This window comes from Salarias fasciatus, chromosome 22, assembly GCF_902148845.1.
Source record: "Salarias fasciatus chromosome 22, fSalaFa1.1, whole genome shotgun sequence".
Classification (NCBI taxonomy): Eukaryota; Metazoa; Chordata; class Actinopteri; order Blenniiformes; family Blenniidae; genus Salarias; species Salarias fasciatus.
The window spans coordinates 11,218,711-11,240,650 of record NC_043765.1 but is presented as its reverse complement, the minus strand read 5'-3'; the positions used below and the strand labels follow the sequence as shown (position 1 = coordinate 11,240,650).

Below are 21,940 nucleotides of genomic sequence, written 5' to 3'. Positions count from 1 at the left end.
TCATAATAACCTTTCATTTTAAACTTGAACATTTTTCCTTGTTGTGACGCACAGTATATACGATGAACATGCCTATATTTTCGCAAAACCTAACATTTACCTCTGAAAATGACTACAATTTCAACATAAGACCTATTTTAATGATACCCTCTGGTGCAAAATACAGTGAAACGTTTAAAAAATCGTCTCCTTTAACTGCTGCTTTCAGCATGTTTTTACAATCTCACCCTGACAGCATGGCTTTGAGGCTGTTTTGTTAGTTTGCTATCGCTCATAGCAATGTTTTCCTTAAGTTTTTTTACAGATTGATTGGTTTTGTGAGCCAGATTGGATGCTCCTGTGGACTGGTTTTAGCCCACTGGCCTCATGTTTGGACACACCTGCTCGAAATCTTCCCTGCCTCTTATTACACCACCGATTTACTTGTTTCGAAGCATCCAGGAGCCTCAGATCACCTGGAACAGGTTCACTCAGAGTACCAAACAAACACCCAGCTCATTAGAAAGAGGGTTTAAGAGTTTACCAGTGAAGCAGGGATGTAGGTTACTGTGAAGATCATCTGCAGCTATTATATCGGTGTCCCATTTTTCTATTCTATCCAATTACACCAATTTGTTTTCCATTTTTATTGATCACAAACTGAAAGGAAATGTTGCTTTCATGTATTTCCAAGTAACTTAAGAGCACCTTGAATTTGCTTCGTGTCTGAACGAGGCAGTATGATGAATAACATTGAGCTGTTTATTCTGCAGGCGTTTTTTTTTTTTTTTTGCCAAGACTGTGATTTTAGACCAAAACTAATTTAAGTGCATTAGCCGTCTCTCAGTGGAGCACAGAATGTGTTGCATTAGCACTGAATGTTGCATTGAATTGGAAATAGGTTGCCCGCATTGGGTGCACAGACAGGCAGTCACACACACACACACACACACACACACACACACACACACACACACAGCCCAGATCTGTTGCTCAGCACAGTTGGTCAGCACATTTGTGCAACAGTTGGTAATTGGCGCTGATTTACATTGTGGTTGCCGAGCGTTAGCTGATATGAAGCACGTCAGGAGATCGGTTAGGTGTGTGACAGTCAGACAATGGACAAAGAGAAACGGGGAGAAAGGCTGTTTATTGTGTGTGTGTGTGTGTGTGTGTGTGTGTGTGTTGAGTAAAAAAGGCGGTAAGGGGAAGCCAGTGGAGGGAAACCACTGTGGAGAGCGTATCACTCCCAGTTAGGCTGATAAGGTGTTCCCTCCTCGTGGCGGTTAACGGTTAATACTTGATGAGTCTGGGCCAAACTTTGGCGCGGCATCAGGAGGGAAAACACAGAGAGAGAGAGCGCCAAGCAGCGAGGCAGGAGGGGGATTTACTCAACGTTTCAGGGGAACTTCGGTGTTATCTCTGATAAGTCTGACCGTTGAGTCCAACTGAAGCTTTCACAGCTTAAGTTATGCAGACTTTTCTTCATATCCTGGTACATTTTGCTGCTTTGCTTCATGTTTCATCATGACTAAAGCTCATTCGTGGCCGCGCCGGGGTTGAAGGCAGTATAATAGATGGATGGACCGCTTCTTTGTGGAGAGGCGGAGTGTGTCCCAGAGGGCTGAAAAGGTGTTCTGGGTCAGAAAGGTGCAAACTGTACACCCTCAATCACCCCGCAGGTCTGATGTAACTGTGTTGTTTAGTTGTCGTCCTCGTCTGTTGTAACAATAAATAAGGGTTTTTTTGGGGGTTTTTTTAACGTGTGTTTTGAATTTGAATGTTGGGGAAGTGAGGCGAGACACTGGTTCCTTATTTGTTACATGACAGTTAGGGCACAAAGCCAAAGCTGCTCCACACCACAAACACACTCGGCACCAACTCTCTAAAACCACAACAGACCTCATTCACCTTCTGTTTGACTTCTAATTTCTTGTTAATTCACAAGTGTCTGTTGTTTTCCTCAGCAGTTTTGTTTCACCTTATGAGGCAGTACAGCATCAGGCAGCGTGCTGCTGCTCTCTTTTCCATATATAACTTCTGACAGGCTCTCCTGTGCCCCCCTGCCCTACTTTACACCTTGCAGCGGTCCTACTGTACAGTACAAACAGACCTCGCAAGGCTGAACAAGCTGAAATCATTTCTTAGATTAAATACGGTCAGTCTTACATCAGACACGGACGGCAAGAACCTCTCATCCATCCATCTGCTGAACCCGCTTCATCCCAGACCATCGGGGGACGGACTTCGTGTACCAGTTTCAGATGTCAGAAGCAAGCATGTCTTGGGATTGTGCAGGGAAAAATCTTCACAGTTGCACAGGCAGAGCATGCAAACTCCTGCTTGAAATCATACCCTGTTGCTGTGGCAACAACTTCACTATTGTGAACAACGAACGTTGTAAATGCCTCGTTTATAAAACCTTTTAACGCTGCTTTATAGCTCAGTATCTCAAATTATTTGTAATAGCGTTCACATTTTAATTAATGTAAAAATCATTCGGTCTGCATAAAGCTGGTTACATCTGTGTTTGTCCTAATTGGCCTGGATTTACATCTTTTTGGAAAGTGGTCTTTTGCTGCCCCCTTGTGGTGAGAATGAGGGAACGACTGGAGCAATCCCTGCAGGGCCAGAACACTTTGTACCATGAGACGCTCACTGGTGAATGATCCTCAATCTTCAAGAAAACAAAAGGTTCTGATGAGCGGCAGCTCTGTCTGAGAATCCTCACACTAAAACCCTCCCTGGAGGATTAAATGCGCCTGATCACTGACAAAAACTGTCATCGAAAAAGGGCTGTTGTGTCACCTGTGTACTAACTTAGTTTAATTCAGTCAGTGCAGTTTGTGCTTTTTGTTATTTAACCATTTCACCTTTATGTGATGGAGAAATTGTCCATGTGGGGTTTGCATGTTCTTTCTGTTCCTCCATGCACAAACTTTTTTTTCTCCCAAAATCGAACACGTGCTTGTTTGATTAGAGTGTGGATGGAGGACAGTTGTCTTTCCGTTAGAATGATCGTCGATGATAGATGCACAGAAATGGATGTTTCATAACTGCAGCTGAGTACGTTTTATAAAGCATTGTGTTCCTTTTATTCGGAATATGTTGTCGTTCTTTGCAAATGGGTGGAAAATGTGAATATATTGACAAAGTCAAGAAAAGTACTAAATATTAGCTAAGGAATAAATGCATGTTTGATGTTTAACAAGCAGATAGTTGCCTTGAGAGTTGAGATCAACAGGTCTTTTGTAAAAATATAGTTGGCATTCATTTGTTTAGCTGAGATTTGTAGTGTAAAGTGGTTAGTCCTGTCACCTTGCAGGAATTTAAAAATCCTCTGTTCGATTGTGAAATTGTTGGCCTTCCTGTGTAGTGTTTATCTCAGTTGGTGACTCTAATGCCGTGTGTGTGTGTGTGTGTGTGTGTGTGTGTGTGTGTGTGTGTGTGTGTGTGTGTGTGTGTGTGTTCGTGGCAAACCTTGCAATTTCTCCCCCTTAGAAACACAGGACGTCACTTTTTGAATGTAATAAATGACAAGTTTATTGTTGCACAAAATATACAAAATAACAAGCAAATGGACGGCCCCCCCACCCTTGCCCCCTCCCCCGCACCGTAGCGTCCCTCCCCTCCCTCCGGTTCACTCGCCATTTATGAAGCTGAATTTCTGAAACCTATGACTACGGCAAGTCCGATGGTCCAAGCCAAAACGCATGGGAACTCTGAGAGACAACACATACCCAATTTCAGCGTCACTGAACAATTAAAAATGAATAAAAACACCTTATTTACACGTTTTCTGTCAGAACTTTTACAACATGCCATCTATGTATTTATACAGAATATGCTTGTGCACATACCCCTGTATAGAAAATATATTAGAAGATCAAATTAAGCTCGACTAAGGGCAATAGACATCCAAAGTACAGCACTTCCTTTGAAATCTTTTTTCTTGTTGATGTTGTTATTTTCACTTTATTATCCTACTTAGTGAACGACTTCAACCTCATACTCGAGAGAAGTCTGGTTGTATGCAGGTGTTTGATGTTGGTTGTGATTTTTCCTTGAGGACCCAAGTGAACCGTGTGGATGCCCGTTGAGAAAAGCCTGGCGTATTTACACAGGAGCCTCTCAGCTCTCTCCGAAAACTTGCGCATGTGTGTCTGCTGCTTCCACTCGTGTAATCTCGGCCGTTTCAAGTCCTCGCAGGAGATGGATGGACGAAAGCCTCCAGCTCGCCTCCCGGCCTGGCTGGATGATGCTATAAAAGCGTAAACCAATCAGCTTTGGCACTGGGTGAAGAGATTAAAGTGTGCTGTGGCTTCCTCGGATTTTACAAGCGTCGTGAAACCTTATTCCTTCCAGTTATTTCGCGCTGATGTGAAAGCACAGATCTGAGATTTAACCTATTAAGATGTCCTGCATTGGCTACAGCCAGACGATGCCTAACAAGCTATTACTGTGATCTCTAAACCACGTTAGCACCATGGAGAGAAAGACAGAGTGAACGACTTTGTTCAAGTAAAGCCAGAGACAAGTCACGAGATGCTTTTTTTTTTTTATGCTGGAACATGTACAGCGTCAGGGCACATATGAGTGGATCAGGCTGCTGTTGTTGTTGTTGTGCCAAGGAAAAACCACATCTCCAGGGTGTAGGATGGATGAGTGGGAAGAAATGAGGACTTTCATCACTGTCTCCTCTCCTCCAGCTGCACCGAAACGGGAGGGGAAACAAATCTCCGGAGTGAATCCATCACATTGCTTCACGGTGCACCCAAAGGTAAGAGATCAGTGCAGCTGGGGGAGACGGAGAGGCTAGAAGCCCCTCCAGTTCAGCTGTAGGAGTGTGTGTGAGCGTGTAAGGGAGCGACACAGGGAAGTGTCAGGGAACCAGTTTTGGGGTCAGATTTCAGGGGAGAGGAGATGGCATTGTTTTCAAAGTGTGTGCAAAAATACTTGTCAGACTACTGCTGCGACATGAACCCTTCTTTTTTCTGTTCTTTTTTTTCCCATTTTCAGTTTGTTTCTGACTGTAAATCTCCCAATATAACTTCTTCTTTTAGCCCTACCTACTCTTCATCTGCTGCTTGTGTTTCGCTTCTTTTAATATATATCTATAATCTTCTTTTCTGGCTTTTTTTTTTCTCTTTTATTACTTTACAAAATGAGAGACAGAATGATGGACAGCTGACAATATATATAATTATTTTTCTCTTCTTAGTATCATCAGGTCGCTCTTAACCTGGAGATGAATTTCTTTGTTCGTTGTAAACAAACAGATTTATCAGCCACAGGCGGTTGTTTCCTCCCTCTTCCTTCCTCCTCCCCTCTCACTCTCTCTCTCTTTCCATCGCTCGCCTCGGTCTTTCATTGCAGGAGGGCCCTGATTTGTTTGGAGGTGCTGTCATCGTTTAGATGTCGTGTCGTATACCTGGAGAAAGAAGAAGCGTTGAGACCTGTCACATGCCGGTTCGGTGTGTGTGTGTGTGTGTGTGTGTGTGTGTGTGTGTGTGTGTGTGTGTGTGTGTGTGTGTGTGTGTGTGTGTGTGTGTGTGTGTGTGTGTGTGTGTGTGTGTGTGTGTGTTCCTCTGGCTATACACACCTCAGTGCATTCAGAAGTCCCTCCACACTGTTGGACGGTTGCTCTTTCAGCACCTTGATACAGCCCTTCATCTGCACACCACAAACACATCCGTGAAAGGTCAGCAGCTTTTCTTCATCCCCTGCAGCTGCAGCTGCTGCAGCCAAACACTGACTCAGTACACACATGTATTAAAGGCAAGTGACTTCTCCGAGAAGCAGACATACGTCTACACTTTGAGATGGGAAAAGGTTTTTTATTTTTTGTGGTGTCTTTTCCAGAGCTCAGAGCGATTGAATGTTTGTGCAGAGGTCATGAGGTGACCTCTAGTGACCGGAGAAATGACGACGGTGCCAGAGGTTTAGGGGTCACATCAAGCACAGTTTGATCCAATTTTTATATTAACATGTAAATGAAAACAAATCCAAAGGTGTTTTTTTTCCTAAATGGAAAAGGGTTAAAGTTAAATCCTGTCGTTTCTCAGGTCAGAGGATTTCTATTCTATTTTACTTGCGATTCGCTGTCTCTGTACCTCAGTGATGTGTTTTTGTCTGTAGTCTTGCTACAATAGTTCAATCTAGACTGACAAATAGTAAATTTTTAAATCTAAAAAACAAAAAAAGAAAAGAAAACACAGTTCACGTCTTGTTTTTCATTTTTACACTACATTTTTACACTTGACACACAAAGTCACACTGGACTTGGCTGCATGCTTAAAACTCCTGGTTTACATGCTATCCACTGTGGCAATTGATTGATTAAAACGACAACTAAGGACTCAACGTAAAATAGTATTTCATATTCTACTGATATATTTATTTCACACTGAAGTAAGCTTACCCAAAAATATTTGATATTCTTTCCAAGTCCTTTTTTTTTTTTTTTTTTTTTTTTTTTTTTCCCAAACGATATTCAATCTGATCCCATTTTTGTTGCAAACCAGCCTACAGTTTTATGGAAATAATCTGCAAGTTCAGCATTTTAAGAAGAAATAGGGCTTGTTCACATCGTTAAACTCATCAATGCGCACCTGTTAAATTTCAGTGTCAATAAATCATTTTTAGGGCGGCAGGTTTTTTTACTGATGATGTTGAAACACTGATGACTTTTGATTGTTGACTTGTGTGAAATATTTCAGTGCAGACTAATGGTCCCGCTGCTGGATTTATTGCTTTGTTGAAAAAAAAACCAAAAAAAACCAAGTGCTTGAAAATGATTGAAGCTTTGATTGTGTGTTCAACTCACATCAATTTTGGAGGTCTTGGCGAACGCTCCGACGGGGTGAACGTGATCGTACAGGATGATGACGCCCACCATCACCCTCATGCAGAACAGCATGGTGTCTGTGTTGGTGAACCGACAGCGGTACTCCCTGTGAAGGAGACGGTCACGGAGCAAAGCGATTAACCAAAGAGTCTTCAGTTAACATTTGTTAAATCTAGAGCAGGCCAACAGCGGGACAGAGAGTCGGAGCAACTACAAAGGGAGAGAGAACAAATCGCTGATGACATTTCATTCACACAGACACATGTCTAATAAGGAAGATTAAACATCTTGAATTTGGCATGAAGGACTCTGAGTCAAAGCAGTTCAGTCTATTGAGGCCTCGTTTGTGCTCACTTTGAAAAGGCCTCTTAATTAAAACTTCATTCTCTGACCTTCATCTAGAAGGAGGAGGAGATGGGTTGGGGAAGAGATGATTGAACAGAAGAGGGGAAGGGAAGTGGGGTGCAGCACTCACGGGGTCTCCAGCATGACGCGGCACACACAGGCCATGGTGCTCAGGCAGTCCGTGGTGTCCTCTATGGGCAAGGTCTTGTTCTGGGGAAAGACAGAAGAGAGATTAGAGCAAAAGTGGAAATTATTTCCACAGCGAGGATGTGTTTCTGTGCCGTCTGGACAAAATGTTCCACCACAAGGTGGAGACAAAGAGCCTGAGGCCTCTGAGGCTGCTCTGCTAAAAGGCACCCATCAGCAGCATGTCCTCTACATTTTGCATGAGCCCCAAAAGTATTCCTCAGAGGTGTGTCCCATCAGGATGCACTTAGGTGTAAAGTTAGCAAATGACGGCTCCCTTCCTAACGCGAAAACTGTGTTTTGACAGCGAAGGAAAGGAGACGGTGGAGAGATTTCATGCAGAGGGTGCCTGGGGTGAAGGTCTCAGGTGTTTCACAGCATAAACAGACTAGAACCCAGGACGCCTTGAAAAAAAGGTTTCAGAATATTGAACTTGATAACCTTGTTGGTTCTGATGAAAAGGTTACAATGTGTCTTACGTTTCACTTTTTGGTTGACTCATTTGATTATTTAACTAAAGGGCTGAAGAGGAGGCCATTCACACGCTTTTGAGATTGTAAACCACTAGACATCACCTTTTCAGCACCAACTAACCGATCTCTGCTCTGAAAGTCGTCATTACTCCCTTCAAATATGCATTGTGGATGATTCTTTAACTAACAATTCATAGGAACAGTGACGTATGTGCTGTGTTAGGTGAACGCCTCAGAGAAAGTGGCCCTAATTACCATGTGCTGAAAAACGTTGTGTTGAGTATGTCAAAATGAGTCATGCACTCATTAAACCAGGAAGTGATGGTGCAGGGCTAAACGGGATTTAAGAGGCAGTACTAAGTGCTTTGGGGAAACACCAGTCAGCTCGCACCCCTCATCGTCATGCTCGGTTGCCACAGAAACGTGACGCTCCTCATGCGTCACGCTCGGTAGTCGTGGAAACATGTCCCCGCTTCAGCCGGTGCCGTGCTCGCTCCGCAGCGGCAAAAATAAGCGATAATGGGATAATGGACCGAGCTAACGACAGTGCATGAATTTACACAATGATTAGCACCAAATGCAAAGCCTGGTCTCATCAAGGGGGGAAATGCTGTTAAACTAGACAGTAGCTTGTATCTAAATGTCTGAACTTGATGTAGCAAGTTCTCAAAACACAGTTTTATGAAGTTTACACTTTGTAAAGTTGCGTCTAGTCCTGGTCCTGGACGGTGAATGTCCTCCATGATTTTACAATCAAACTGAACTTAATGAGTGGCTCTTTCTATAAATTAGTGAACTACCTGATCTTTCTTTGATTCATTTCATGAGTAGGTCTGAAGTAATTGTGGTGTTCTCCTTCTGTTTGAGGAGACTGGGTGCAAGACTTCATCAGGATTCCACACACCATGATTTTAACTTCTTAAACTTTTTTGTATGCCGAACCACATCTTGATCATCTGGGGGACGTACCTCTGAAACAAACTTGGTGGTGGCATTGCTCAGAGTCTTCAGCATTGGTGTTGCCTCTGCGTAGAAGAGGGACATTCGGTTGGCCATCTCGTTGTTCACCTCGTTCTCTGCTTCCAGCTGCAAGCCACAAAAAAAAAGAAAACAGATGTCAACCTTGGGAGGCTTATAGCATTAACATTAATCTTGAGCTGCGCGAATCCAATCATCGCGTCTCGCAGCTGGTAAAATGAGTGTAATGATGAAGCCAATCCCGCTTCTAATTTGTGTACCTCGAATACCAAATGAAATATTGATTGTACATCCCTTTGTGTTGTTAGGAGGAAGGGAACACCTCCACTTGACTCATCAAAGATTAAAGAGCGAAAGTGAAGCCATGTTGCTTTGGCTCAACGTTTGATCAGGTATGCAACAGCAGCCTGAGCCGGATCACGTCTCACCTGCTGGTTGTTCAGCCTGTTCCTGCTTATAGTCCTCCTGTAGTAGCTGAAGTCGTTCTGAATGGCTGGATTTGTCATCTGCAGGGTGGGAGAAACAGGTAGCGAGGCTGTAAGTAGGTATGTACTGGTTCGTCGGTGTCTGAGGACTGTAATTACAACGAGAAGTGATTCCTCCCACCTTCAGTTCGTCAAAGCTGAGTGTGAAGTGAAGGATCTCAGCGAACTGTTTGGCCAGGGCCTGCTCTCTCTCCAGGTGCTGCATGGGGGCGTACGGAGGGCTCGTCAGCGCCTCCAGCAGGCTGCGCAAGGCATTCTCTGCAAGGTCGCACAACAGTTCCATGTCAGAAATTCATCAGCTCCAGTGAGCGTCTGTTCAGGTGTTTTTTGATCTGACTGCTGTAATTCTGTCTGATCCAGCCGGGATCACAAGACTCTTTCATGTCCCCGGCTTGAAAACAAAATAAAACACACATTTTAAGCAGTGCAGCCAGATAAGAGAGTTTTGTGACCTCTTTGCAAGATAAGAAAGAGTACCTGTTGGATGCTGCACTTTTTTCTCTGTGGGGGCTAACATCAAGCAGAACAGGAGACCTCTGGGCTCAGATCCCCTGTCGGCCTGCTCTCACTGAAATTCAACCCGACCAAAAATATTCACGCTGTAAAGCCCTAAATATAGTCTTAATTGAAAGACCTCCAGAAACCATGTCCAAGTGCTATTGGATTTCTCTATTTTTCAGTGTTGCCTGTTACAGTTGAGAGGAGGGTGTGTTCTCCACTTGATTGACTTTTTCAGTTCTTCTGGCTGGATGTGCAAAATACACCCCCGCTAGCCGATAACTCAAACTGGTGCCGCTGTTAATGCAGGGGAGACACCCGCTAAGCTGCATTTGCATTTCTTTTGCATGTAGAGTCATTAATCTCCTCAGCATGAATCACCAGAGATTTGACGATATTTTACTGGAACAGAAAACTTGATGTAACTTTCGCAGTAGTTCAGATAAAAAGATTCTGACAGAATCCAGTACACAAAATAATGGATTTTCTTTCCATTCATGGGATTTTTAATATTTGTCTAAAGAGGTGAAAGTGTCGGTCTGAAGACTGTTAATAAAACTGGCTTCTGTTCAATTATTCACTTTGTTGTCTTCGGTCAGAACTGGTAGTTTAGTCCTGACAGACTCTTTTTGCTTCTTGCAAACCACAGAAACTCTTCCTCACACAAACCGAATGCATGTATCTTGTGAGCAGTGCGCCACAGAGATCCCTGAGGCCATCGTATCAGTGGACATACATATCCCCAGTGCTGCATGCAGTATTGAAGCAAGCCTCTTTGCTGCTTTGCGGGATGAGACAAATGAGAGGGCAGAGCCGGACCCCCAGAGGCTCTGCGTAGTAGTAATGCCTCCGCAGCAAATCCTCCCGAGGCCCCATCCCTTCCTCCGCATTAAAAATGTATAAGGGGCCTTCTATAAATACAACGCTGAAGTGTTTCATCTAAAAGGCCTGGGCGTAAACCCCAGGGTCCCTCCTGCTGTGAGAGCAGAGCGGTCCCTAACCCACTGCACTGACACCTGACGCTTCATCATGACAAACTGCACGAGGAGACGCCACGGCTGCGTGTTTACTGGACAAGTTGCTTCTTAGCGCTGTTTTAATCGAGTATAGATGAAGCAAAACAAAGGCAAAGTGTGTAGATTTTACCCCGAGCCATTTAGGATTCGATCCTTTTTACCACCGAGGTGGTGTTTTTGTACATGGATGCATTAGCGCTGATACATTATCATCAATTATTAGTCAGCCTTCATTGTTTGGTAAGCTGAGAACACAATGTCCCTGAGATCAATGTATTATTGGAAGGCAAGGCAGAGGCGGCAGCTCAACTCCATTTCTCCACTCATACTTCTCTCTCTCTCTCTCTCTCTCTTTCCCTGTCTTTCCATCTGCTGGACGACCATGTACTGTTTCCGTAGCAACGGCTGCCTGGCTGCCAGGTCAGGATGCTGCAGAGATGGCTGGGAGGACATGACGGCATCCGAGTGAGTGAGTGTGCCACACAACGCTGTCAAACTCAAACTGTAATGCAACCTCGCTTGCTTCATCCCAGCCCCTCCACACAAACTCTTTCTCTTCCTCATAGAAACATGCGCCGCTGCACGCACTCCATTGTTTGTCAGGAAGTGTGAACAGCGCTGTCTGTCACATCCAGTCCCAGTCGCACGCCCCGTAGCTGTTCAGCACAGCGCGGTGGCGTGTGTGGACATGCGGTAGTAATCGAAGACAAATCTCAGCCCATTTATGCTCCGCAAGATGCTGGAATAACAAAGGAGCCCAGTCACTTCACACATGCTTGTCGCAAAGTGTGATAAACAAAGCGATGTGACAGCTTTTGTGAAGGATAGTTGGATGTTAGGAGTGCTTTTCTTCAGCGTTTATAACCACATGACACCTTGACCCAGAACGTTAATGTAGTAGCCTATAACCCATATAAACGGCCCTCGCTCACCCAGACGGAGGGAGAACTCGTAGAACCTCTTCAGCTTGGCCACCAGGGGGCAGACTGCATTCCAGGCCTTCTCCTGCAGAGCCAGGTCGCCTGGGTTCTGGATGGCCTGTAGGCAAAGGAACACAAGCAGATGTTGCTTTCCGAAAATGAGTTAAAAGCCTTCCCATCTCCTCGCTTCTGTCTCCCTTACAGCCATGTCTGACTTTTGTAAAACCTTTTTCACTTTCAGTTCACTACCTCTCAAAGTTGAGTCATATTAATGGAACAATTGTACGGTGATTGTAGCGGACCGCTCACACTCAAGATCAAGACTTAACCCAATGTGCCAGAGTAACTTAAACATCCTTCACCAAATCAGCTGACATGCCACTAATAGGGAACGTGAGCTGGGTTTAGACCGTCGTGAGACAGGTTAGTTTTACCCCACTGATGATGTGTTGTTGCAATAGGGATTGATGTTTACATGTCAGTGTGTTTGTTGCACACGATGCTTTCTAACTTCCATAAACGATCTGAGAAGTTCACTGTGCAAACTTACTTCAACTTATGACGTAAATGTTAAAACCCTTTTATAAATATCCATTTTAATAGTTACTAATTCATGTCCTGGAACAGTAGGGCACTGCAGTGTTGAAAGCAAGCATGAATGAGACAAGAGTGCACAGTGCATTTGATGTGGATTATATTTAGAAACTTAGTTGATGCCGTCCAATTCTGTGTATGTCAGATCATCAATAATCAGATGCCTTTAGATTAAGTGTGGTGGGGATGAGTTCCCTCAAAGCTTAAGCCACATTGTGCATAGCTAATCCAAACTCTCTGCACGTGATTTGTCTCATGTTAAATAGTCATTTCTGGATCATATTTGACATGATAAAACTAGATTGCTGTTCCTCAGGTAGAAGAAACCAAAGACTTTTAGCACCACAAAGGCATCATGATTCAGATCACATAGTTTTACAAAGGAGGATGAACCCCACGATTTTAAACTTACTTAGAAATATGCTTAATAAACCTCTTTAAAACTTTGAAGGGTTTCATTCAAGAAAGCCATATTGATGAAGGAGGGGGCAAAGAGTTTTATGTTCACTGAGGGGGAGTTAACTTTAAAACCCCTCATGAAGATTTAAACACGTAATTCAGTCATATTTGCTTGGCAGTAATCATGAGACAATCACGGTGAGGAGTTTGGTTTTTCATTAAAATCTAGACTCTCGTTTAGCTGGAAGCTTGTAGAATCCATTTCATTGCTGGAAATGTAGAAACTTGAAGTGCGGCTGTGTCAGTAATCGCAGCCAGCCTTACATCAGCTGAGTTTTTAATATGGCTGCAGGTAAAACCTTTGAAGAAAGTGATATTCGTGCACAGGCGGGGTATCTGAACGCGGTTTTCCAAGGCCTGGACGTGGGGAAGTAGAACGAGGAAATGAATCAGCTCTTATGAATTGAGTGAGCCATCAGCGGCTATCGCAGAGGAAGAGAAGCCGAATCCCGACACTGCGTCTTGTAGCATGAGGTGTTTGTTGGAAGGATCCTTTCACACATTTCTGTCTCGGTCTATATCTGGTACATGTCTCTCCGCGAGTCAGACTTGTTATCTGTGCTCATCGACCGCCGTGCGCTCACTTCTCGTATCTCCTGCCCCGCGCCGTTATAGGACTGCAGCTCGGCCAGGATCCCATGAGCCTCCTCCAGCACGGCGCTGACCTGGTTCCACACGGCCGTCTCCGCCTCCGTGGGCTGGGCATCTGGGAAGGGAAACCAGGGGTGTGAAGGAGGAGGAGGAAAGGGGGGATATTCAAAGGAAGAAGGAAGATTAGTGGAGAATTCAGAGAAGAAATGGTGATTTCCTAGAACTCCAGGTAGAAACCTGAGAAAACTGTACTTTATTTACTCCGAGTGGGCTTAAGTAATCACAGCTGTAAACTTACAAGGTCATGATCCGGCCAGTGTCTAAATGATTCAATTTCGCTCCAAGAATTAGCCGGAGAGACTTGACAGCTACGCTCTGTCACACAGCGAGGTTTGATTGCAGCGAGTGCACAAACGGTTTCACTTCAGGGGACAATTTGGAAGCGACAACTGATAGCTTAACATTTCTGATGGTTTCCAGGTGCTTTAAAAGTGGTTGGATTTCACCACTTATATATCATATCTGCCTCCTGTACTGTAATCATCTCCACAGTCCAGTCAGCAGTGAGATATATAAATTCCTAGATAGGTGTAATTGCTCCTTCGACTGATGTAATAGTTCAATCTCTTTCTCGCTTAGTTTTTCCCTCGTCTTTTATGAATGGGAAGACACTTTCTGCTGTCTTTCTTTCTTTCTTTCTTTTATTTTTGCCCTTGAGCTTTAATTGTGAAAAATGCTAAAACACACGAAGCAGCAGGAGGACAACCTCTGGGCACGCTGCGTCTTTCTTCTTAGCGGTTTCACGCGTGCGCACACACACACACACACACACACACACACACACACACACACACACACACACACACACACACACACACACACACACACACACTCGGCAGCACACGTTCAGTGTTTTTTTGCTGCAGGGCTCCTCCCAGTCACACAGGAGGGATGAAGACTTTAAAAATGGCCGCATTTTTAGGATCGGTCCTCATGAGTCATCAGATGCATTTGGTTTAATGTGTGTTTCCCTGTGACTCAGGTTGGACGTGGCGGTGGGGCGGTGGGGTCGCTCGCCGCGTGCGGCCGCGCCGCTGATTATTTCTGCCCCCCGTGGCAGTGCCTCCCCACAGAGAAACGATAATCATGGAATATTTGCTCACCTCCATACACAGACACAGACACACACACACACACACACACACGCACACGCACACACACACCCGGCTGGCGTCATAAACACAGCAGTGTTGCTATTTTAGAGACTCTAATGTAGTCCTTCGTTCTTTCAGTAAACAACAACATCTTTATGTTTACTCAGTGCTAATTGAATGGCTGGAGCTTAATCCGAGGCACTGAAGGGTGAGATTTAGCTGGAATTCATAGAAGTCTGAATCGCTCGCAAAGGGAAGTAGTTAGCAATTAGCACAAACAGGGAGCTTAAGGGGTCATACTGCGTTCCAGTCGCCTCGGAACTCGAAATTCTTAATTTAGAATGGTGTCTCTTTATTAGAAATGTCAAAAAACAAGATGGTTTTCTTGGTTTTGTCTTGGTCTTGACTCGTTCTTAGGTGAGGTGATCTTAACTAATGCAACCAGTGAAACTAGAATACCTGAATATTGTAATGTTTTCTTCTCAGAAATGATGTAGCTTCATATGCAGAGGCAACAAGTCATTATAATGATGAAAATCATTTGGCAAAACAATATGAAAACACTGTTTATGATAATATATCCCGCTGTGCGCAGCCATGCTTAAAACTCAACTAGCGCTATACCTGTAAAAGAAAATATACTATCGATCTTTTATCACTTCTTTACCAATTCATTCTGAGGCCGAAGGCAACTGGAAAGTAGTATGGCTGTATACTTTAGTATCAATTCATACTTCTACTTCATTCAAAGCTGTTGGATCTGTGTTTTCTGCCCCTTCAGCCCAGGCTTATTGATCGTTGCTCATGTCTCTCTTTAATACCCTTTAATCGAAACAGGTCGACGGCTGCCTTCTTTGAAACTGCGTCTGTTTTTCTTCAGGCTACTCTTTTCTTCTCATCGTCATTGAAGCGGGAATTGTTGTTTTTATATTTTAATAAGCTTTTCACTTAATCACATTAAGGCGCGGAGAATGAAACTGTTGTTGGCCAACACATAAATTGAATTAATATAAAATTGATTAGATTTTTATTTGTTTTGGCCTCGGGGCTGATGTGTTCAGTTCCCGTGTGCACGGGCCAAGGAGAGAAGACATCAGAAGAGCCCCGTTTGTGCGATAAGTGAAGAGATTGAGGCAATACGAGGGTGGGTTTTTCCCACCACCCTGCTGGAATAGTCAGTTTTTTCAGTTCAGTGGTTTGCTGTCCACTTTAATGGTGCCTGAAAATTTTTTTTTCCCTTGAGCAAGTTCTCCAAAAATGTGCTAGTTTTTCTATGTGCTTCATGTTTACAAGAAGCTGATTTTCAGTCTCTATCTATTTAATGTTGTTCTTATCCCTTGACTGGACCACATTTTATGTCAATGTGGAAGCTTGCCATGTAGTATTTACTGCATATCCACATTAAGAATAAATATATCTTTATATATCAGCCACTGCTGAGTAAATTTTGAGTCACAAATTCCTGTTATAAAAAAAAAAAAAAAAAACCCAAAACAAAATCCCTAAAGGAAACCATCAGAAAGCCTCGCTGAAAAATCTTGAATTCATGTTTATTCAATAGTTTTCTTCCTTTCTCCCAGGAGTCAGGCGTGCTTAGTCTGGTGTCCAGTGTTTATGCGTCTGCAGTGTGAAGTTAACATGCTTAGCTTCACATTTACTGCAGAGAAAATCTCCAAGTTTGAGTTATTTCACAAAGCAGTGGAGCCGTTTCTCTTTTAGACTGCTTTTAGTTTAATTCACGGTGCCTTAGCTTGAAACTGGAGGGCAAATTTCCTCCAGCCTTTTCTGTAACTTTTAGTTTGTTGTCAGACTCTCTCCGTGTCCTCCACAAGGTTTTCGGAGGAGGGAACAATTAGCATCCGGGATGCAGCAGTGGAAACCAAACTGCGTGACAGAGGTGAATGTGTCTCCAGGTTGAGGAGGAGCGCTCACAGATGGCACCGGGGTGGGTGACTGGAGAGGGGGAGGCTGGGAAGGAGGGGGGTCGGGGCGGGAGGACGCCTCTAAAAGCTGCCATTCCCCAGCCTGACTCATTCCACTTGCTTTTGAAGTCAAGTGAATCACAGGCTCAGTGAATGGAGTGGAAATTCGAGCCATTTGACAGCTGACGTCTTTGCCAGAAGTGAACTCTTCCACTCCCACTTTTTTGCATTGAGGAGGAGGAAGACAGCTGTTAGGAGGGGAAAGTGGCCGAGGAGGGGCAGAATATGTGGGAAGACAGTGCAAAATAACCTCATCTTAACAGATCATTTAGCAAGGATTTGTTTGAAGGACGCTATGTCTCAAGGAAAATGGCATTTTAGCTCATGGACGTCAACACAAGAGTCTGAGCTGCTTTTGTAGCAACGAATAATCCAAAGATTTCCACACTGAGGAGTAAAACCGGCTTGTTAGGATGAATGTTTTCACACTGCGGGGTTTACAAATCACCGACAGGGAAAATGAGCAACGGAGGGACGGAGGTGATTTTATTTGCTGGTCTTGTTTTCATTCACTCGTCCTTTCAGACACGCAGCAGGTCACACAATAGGAGACGAAGCGATGAGGAGGTGGAGGGATGACGACAGACCCTTTGTTAGCCGTCGTCATCTCCGAGCAACAGAAACCCACACAGGACTGGCATTTACGGTGTATCTCCCCCCATACACACACAAACACACACACACACACACACACACAGTTCTTCGGAGCTCAGAAGATCAAAGCGTTATTGTTGTCATTTTGCAACAGCGTCGCCGCGCTATTGTGCGTCTGTCTGCGTCTTAATACGGCGTGTGTGTGTGTGTGTGGAAAAGACCCTTTAAAAGCAAGCCAGATGACTTCCAAATGCCAGTCCCCGGAGCAGAAATCAAAGGGAGGAGGAGGAGGAGGATAAAAAGCGGGTAAATGAGATTGCGAGGATGACAGAGGATGGTCAGCTGAGATGGATGGAGTGACGGAACAAAGGCAACGAAGAGAAAGGGATAACTCAAAAAAATAAGAAGCGGATGGTCTCACGTTCAAAGTCAAGGAAAACTATTGGGCCATGCTCAAGTTCGGTGCAAGCCAGCACTTTCAGGAGGTTTCCCATGAGCCCCCTGGAACAGAGAGAGGGGAGAAGTCTGTGGGTGATGAGGGGATGGGTGTCGGGGTTGTGCGCACATGGGTGTATGTATGTGTTTGTGAGCGTGTGTGAGGTGCATGTGTGTGTGTGCGTGTGTGTGCGTGCGTGTGGTGTGCGAGGAGGTGGGGGACTGGATGAGAGGAGGTTGTTGTAATGGCATGATGGGAGTATGTCCTGGGTGAAGCATGGCAACATGGATGCAGGGTGTCTTTAATCCCACTCTCATGGAGTTATATGGGCAATTTTGCCCGGAACTGTTACATATTTGTACTAATTTAATCTAATCATGGATACTTCAAAAATATAACACAAAAAAAAAACATACACTTTTAATGATTTCTGAGAAAATCTTTACATCTTTACATTTATATTGAGGCTTTCACAACCAAAAAAACACTTGAAAAGCTTCTATGAATGTGATTTCATTTACTTTTTTTTTTTAGCTTCCATTAATTGTCTACAATTTTATGGAATGAGCCTAATCTACAACCAATCTTTTCTCTCTTTACATCACACAAATACCACAAATCCTCTCATATTGTCAAATAATCCAGAAGACGTTGACCATATGCTAGCAGCTTCACCAACTCAGTGTTTCACTGGTTGAGATTTTTAATTGTGCTGGATGTGGATTTGAAGGTAGGTTTTTTTTTGAGCACATGAATCATTGAGGATTTTATCAGGCTCCCGTTTTTGGGCACTCAGGGTACGATTTGTCAGTCAACATTAAACCTCTACCCTGGTTTGGTTCCCTCTCCTGCTGAATTATTTTTATGTGTCTGATAGTAAATGAAATGAATCCTCTCTTCTTCACATTTTAAAGGTGAAGCATTGCTGTGTGCGTCCGCGTTTTTGAAAGAGAAACTTGTGAAATCAACTCAAAACTCAAACTCATGTTACACATCAAGTACACAACAAAGTATATAATAGATAATATGCATATACATATTTAATAAAAAAAGAAAAGATGAGAGTCAAGAGTGCTTTTTGAATTAATTTTTCCCAGCAGACCAAGAAAGCAAAAATAGATTTTACAGTTTAATTGCAATAAACAAATTTAAGAAGAATATTTAGAAATACAAACAGCAGTGGTTAGATGTTTGGACATCTAGAGCTTTGATTCGGGAACAATGAAGCCAGAAATAGTAATCATTTCTACATTACACATCTCATTTCCATTCAGTGTAATGAGGATGAGAAGTCCATTAGTCATTAAGTCAAGTTGTGCCTGGTGTTGCTCCTCTCTCTGAGAGGCTAAATATTGCTGTTATGGATGAGGCTGTTTATATAATGATCTCAGGTGCTGAGTTAGCTGGAAGGGAAGCCAAAGCGTGGTAAATGTTCTTTTTTTTTTAGTCAGTGGTTGCGTTTGGTTTCACTTGATCTTCCTTGAGTTTGATTTTGCCTCACGATCTGCAGAGAGTGGGACTAAAGAGCGTCTGATAATGACAAACCGCACCCTCAGCAGCCCTCCGTCACACCATCAGCGACTCAGCAGCTCGCATCCGAACACACCTCCCCTGACCCCCGCCCACCAAACCTCCCACTGCGCACCTCTGCTCCACACAAACACACACACTCTACGTCTCCGTACACACACGCGCACAAACACGCATGAACGTGCACTCACTGTTCAAGCACACAGACACGTGCACACACACACCCTGGCGCTCACTTACTTTCAAAGTCCAGGAAAAAATGTGGACAGTTCTCTAAATCCTTGCCAAGGACCTTAATGAGGTTCCCCATGGCTGGCGACCTGCACAGGGAGGAAACGACAAAATGCATACAGTACGCAGAACCTGGCAACCCGAGAGAGAAAACACACAACATGCACATGGAGAACACAGCAGGTTGTGACCGGTTCACCCTTTGTTTTTCTTTCTTTTTTTTTTTTAAGCGCATTTACACTTCTCTAACCATCCCTTTGTCTTTTGCCTTTCTGTCCTTCTCCCTGCCAGAGCAGCATCTCCAGAGCAGAGTCCGACAGTCCTGTCACAAACCACAGCCGTCACGGCTGGCGTGCGTGTGCAGCGTACGCTGGATTCAATTAGAGGAAGGCCGGAATCCTGCGGTGAGTCATTTAGCTCACTCACGTGTAGCCAGTGGAGCTTGAGCGACGGTTTTAATCCATTTACATTACTATAGTAACCTAATAAAAGCCCGCCATGTTCGGATCTCTTCTCCTCTAATGCTCTTTATGTACAGCAGTCTATAGATACTTTATGTCAAGCTCTATATACCTCACGCACCAAAAGGCCAGATGCCAGAGCTTTATGAAGCCAGTGATGCACGCTTCATTAGATAATACTGTCGGGCAGCGCAAACACATTCAAAAGGTTTCACATAGCGGACCAAACCAAAGAGAATTCGTATCAGGTGCATTGGGCTATAATTCCATTGTTATGTGCTTGACATTGCAAATTATGTGTTGTATATGAGACAGCGCATGTTTCTTTTTTTCTCGTTTGTCATAAGCAAGTTAAAGCTCCCCAAAACTAACGTGACACAAATTTACAAGAGTGTGATTTTTCAATGTTAATAATACCAGGTGGTTCTGTCTTTGACATCCGTGGATTATTATGACAAATGAGCCATAACAAAATGACATCTGATTAATATAGTATAGGTCATGTTCAGTGAACCTGCATGGATAAGAGTTGTTCGTTTATCTCAGCGCTCGCTGTGAAACCCCCAGCCTCGGAGCTGTATGCACCGCTTTACTCCTTCTTTAGTGACTCCTTGATGATTTCACAACATTTTCTAAAAATGAACTTTTTTTTTGAATCATTGATCGTTTTATCATTAATATATGCAGCCCATCCAAACATGTCACCAAACACAAAACCTAAACCTAAATACAATAATAACATATCAGCAGATCTTAATTGTACTTTTCAACATTTCAGAAATGCAACGTAAATGACAGTATTGATCATTTTAGGATTTTTTTTTATTATATAACTGTTTAATCTGTGTTGTGTTCAACATGATTCTAAGTAACATCCTCATGCAGAACGTGCTCTCTGCCAAATCACGGTGTCAAACTCGCTCTGTCTCTCATTTTCAAAATGTATGAAGAATAATGTGCGATACTGTAATAGTGTGTGATGATTTTAGGAAACACTTAAAGAGGCATGAAGGGCTCATTCATGGTAAATGGATGCTGAACGACGTGTGGGCTGAAAGACCTCATGCGGCCTTGTGTTTGTATTTGTTGCATAAGAATCAGTCACTCCTTAAAAAGAGGAATTCTTAATTCAGAAATGAAGTGTGAGCATGAAAGCCTCTCTCTTTTTTAGTCTCCTCCCTGCTCGACGGCAGCGGTGGGTAAACATCTGCCAAGTTTCACTTCCTCTGCCGTACCCGCGGTGTTTACATGCTACGTTCGCAGAAGCCTATCAGTCCCCCCCCCCCCCCCCCCCCCCCCCCCCCCCCCCCCTCGCGAGAACGACTTATTGCCAACGTTAGCATGTTTATGAGATGCCACCTTCCTGGAAGAAGAAAAAAAAGAAACCAACAACAACAAAATGAAGCGTGTTACTCCGCAAGAAAGGGTGTTGCAATGCAGCAGTGATCTGCACACAGAGGAGGGATGGAGTTACAGCGTCCAGCCTGCTGACGGCCTTTAAAGTTTCACATGAATACTGCATCTCTCGTATTATGTGTCCGTCTACAGTGAAGAGTCTGAGCAAGATCGCTGAGTCACTGCTGTAACCCGAGCGCGTCGCTCCAAGTGCGTAAAACGCACCCTCCTGTCTTTAACACCACCTGCCGCCAAACGGCGAGGACACGCCATGAATACATGAATAAGAGACGCTCATCCTCAGGACGACAAGGTGATCGCCAAGGAGAAGATGGAGATCTCGGCGACGGATTCCTGACATGTGAAGTTAGTGTGTGTGTTTGTGTGTGTGTGTGTGTCAGAGGTGGCCGGGCACCAGCCGCGCGCACACACACTGACACACACGCGCACATTAACACGCGTAAACGCCGAGTCTGGAGCGGCATGCGGTCCATCCTGCGAGCAGAGCTCGGCTGACGGTTGCCAGGATACTGTTGGCCTGGTAATATCGTCTGCTCGTCTCAGCTGAGCATGGAGGGGAACAAAAAAAAAGAAAAAGAAAGAAAAGCATCCTCCAGCTCACTCGCACACCGGGTCACTTTGCTTACAGCAGTAATCCTTCGGTTGGTGCAGTTTGTGAGATTTTTGTGTCGGAATTATAATAAAAATGCCCCGCTTTGCGCTTTAAATGCTGGATAGCCTTCTTTTTCCTTACCCTTTGTTCCTATGATTGCTTTGTCTCGTCCT

General features: G+C 44.0%; 1 protein-coding gene across 2 annotated transcripts in view; it reads right to left on the bottom strand.

Moving 5' to 3' along the window:
* Positions 1–4,310: 4,310 nt before the first annotated feature.
* The window catches only part of fam49al (family with sequence similarity 49 member A, like), a 46,951-nt gene continuing 29,321 nt past the window's right edge, over positions 4,311–21,940 (bottom strand). The window contains exons 3-12 of one of the 2 annotated variants that reach the window (XM_030119922.1): positions 17,523–17,602; positions 13,365–13,486; positions 11,740–11,845; positions 9,415–9,551; positions 9,237–9,314; positions 8,800–8,916; positions 7,302–7,381; positions 6,806–6,932; positions 5,582–5,652; positions 4,311–5,410 (exon numbers count right to left, since the gene is read on the bottom strand). In XM_030119922.1, the coding sequence (XP_029975782.1) occupies positions 5,347–5,410; positions 5,582–5,652; positions 6,806–6,932; positions 7,302–7,381; positions 8,800–8,916; positions 9,237–9,314; positions 9,415–9,551; positions 11,740–11,845; positions 13,365–13,486; positions 17,523–17,595 (975 nt within the window). In that variant the 5' untranslated portion in view covers positions 17,596–17,602 and the 3' untranslated portion in view covers positions 4,311–5,346. Of the gene's footprint in view, positions 5,411–5,581; positions 5,653–6,805; positions 6,933–7,301; positions 7,382–8,799; positions 8,917–9,236; positions 9,315–9,414; positions 9,552–11,739; positions 11,846–13,364; positions 13,487–17,522; positions 17,603–19,307; positions 19,388–21,940 lie in introns of both variants that reach the window. The other variant, XM_030119923.1, reaches the window with a different exon arrangement.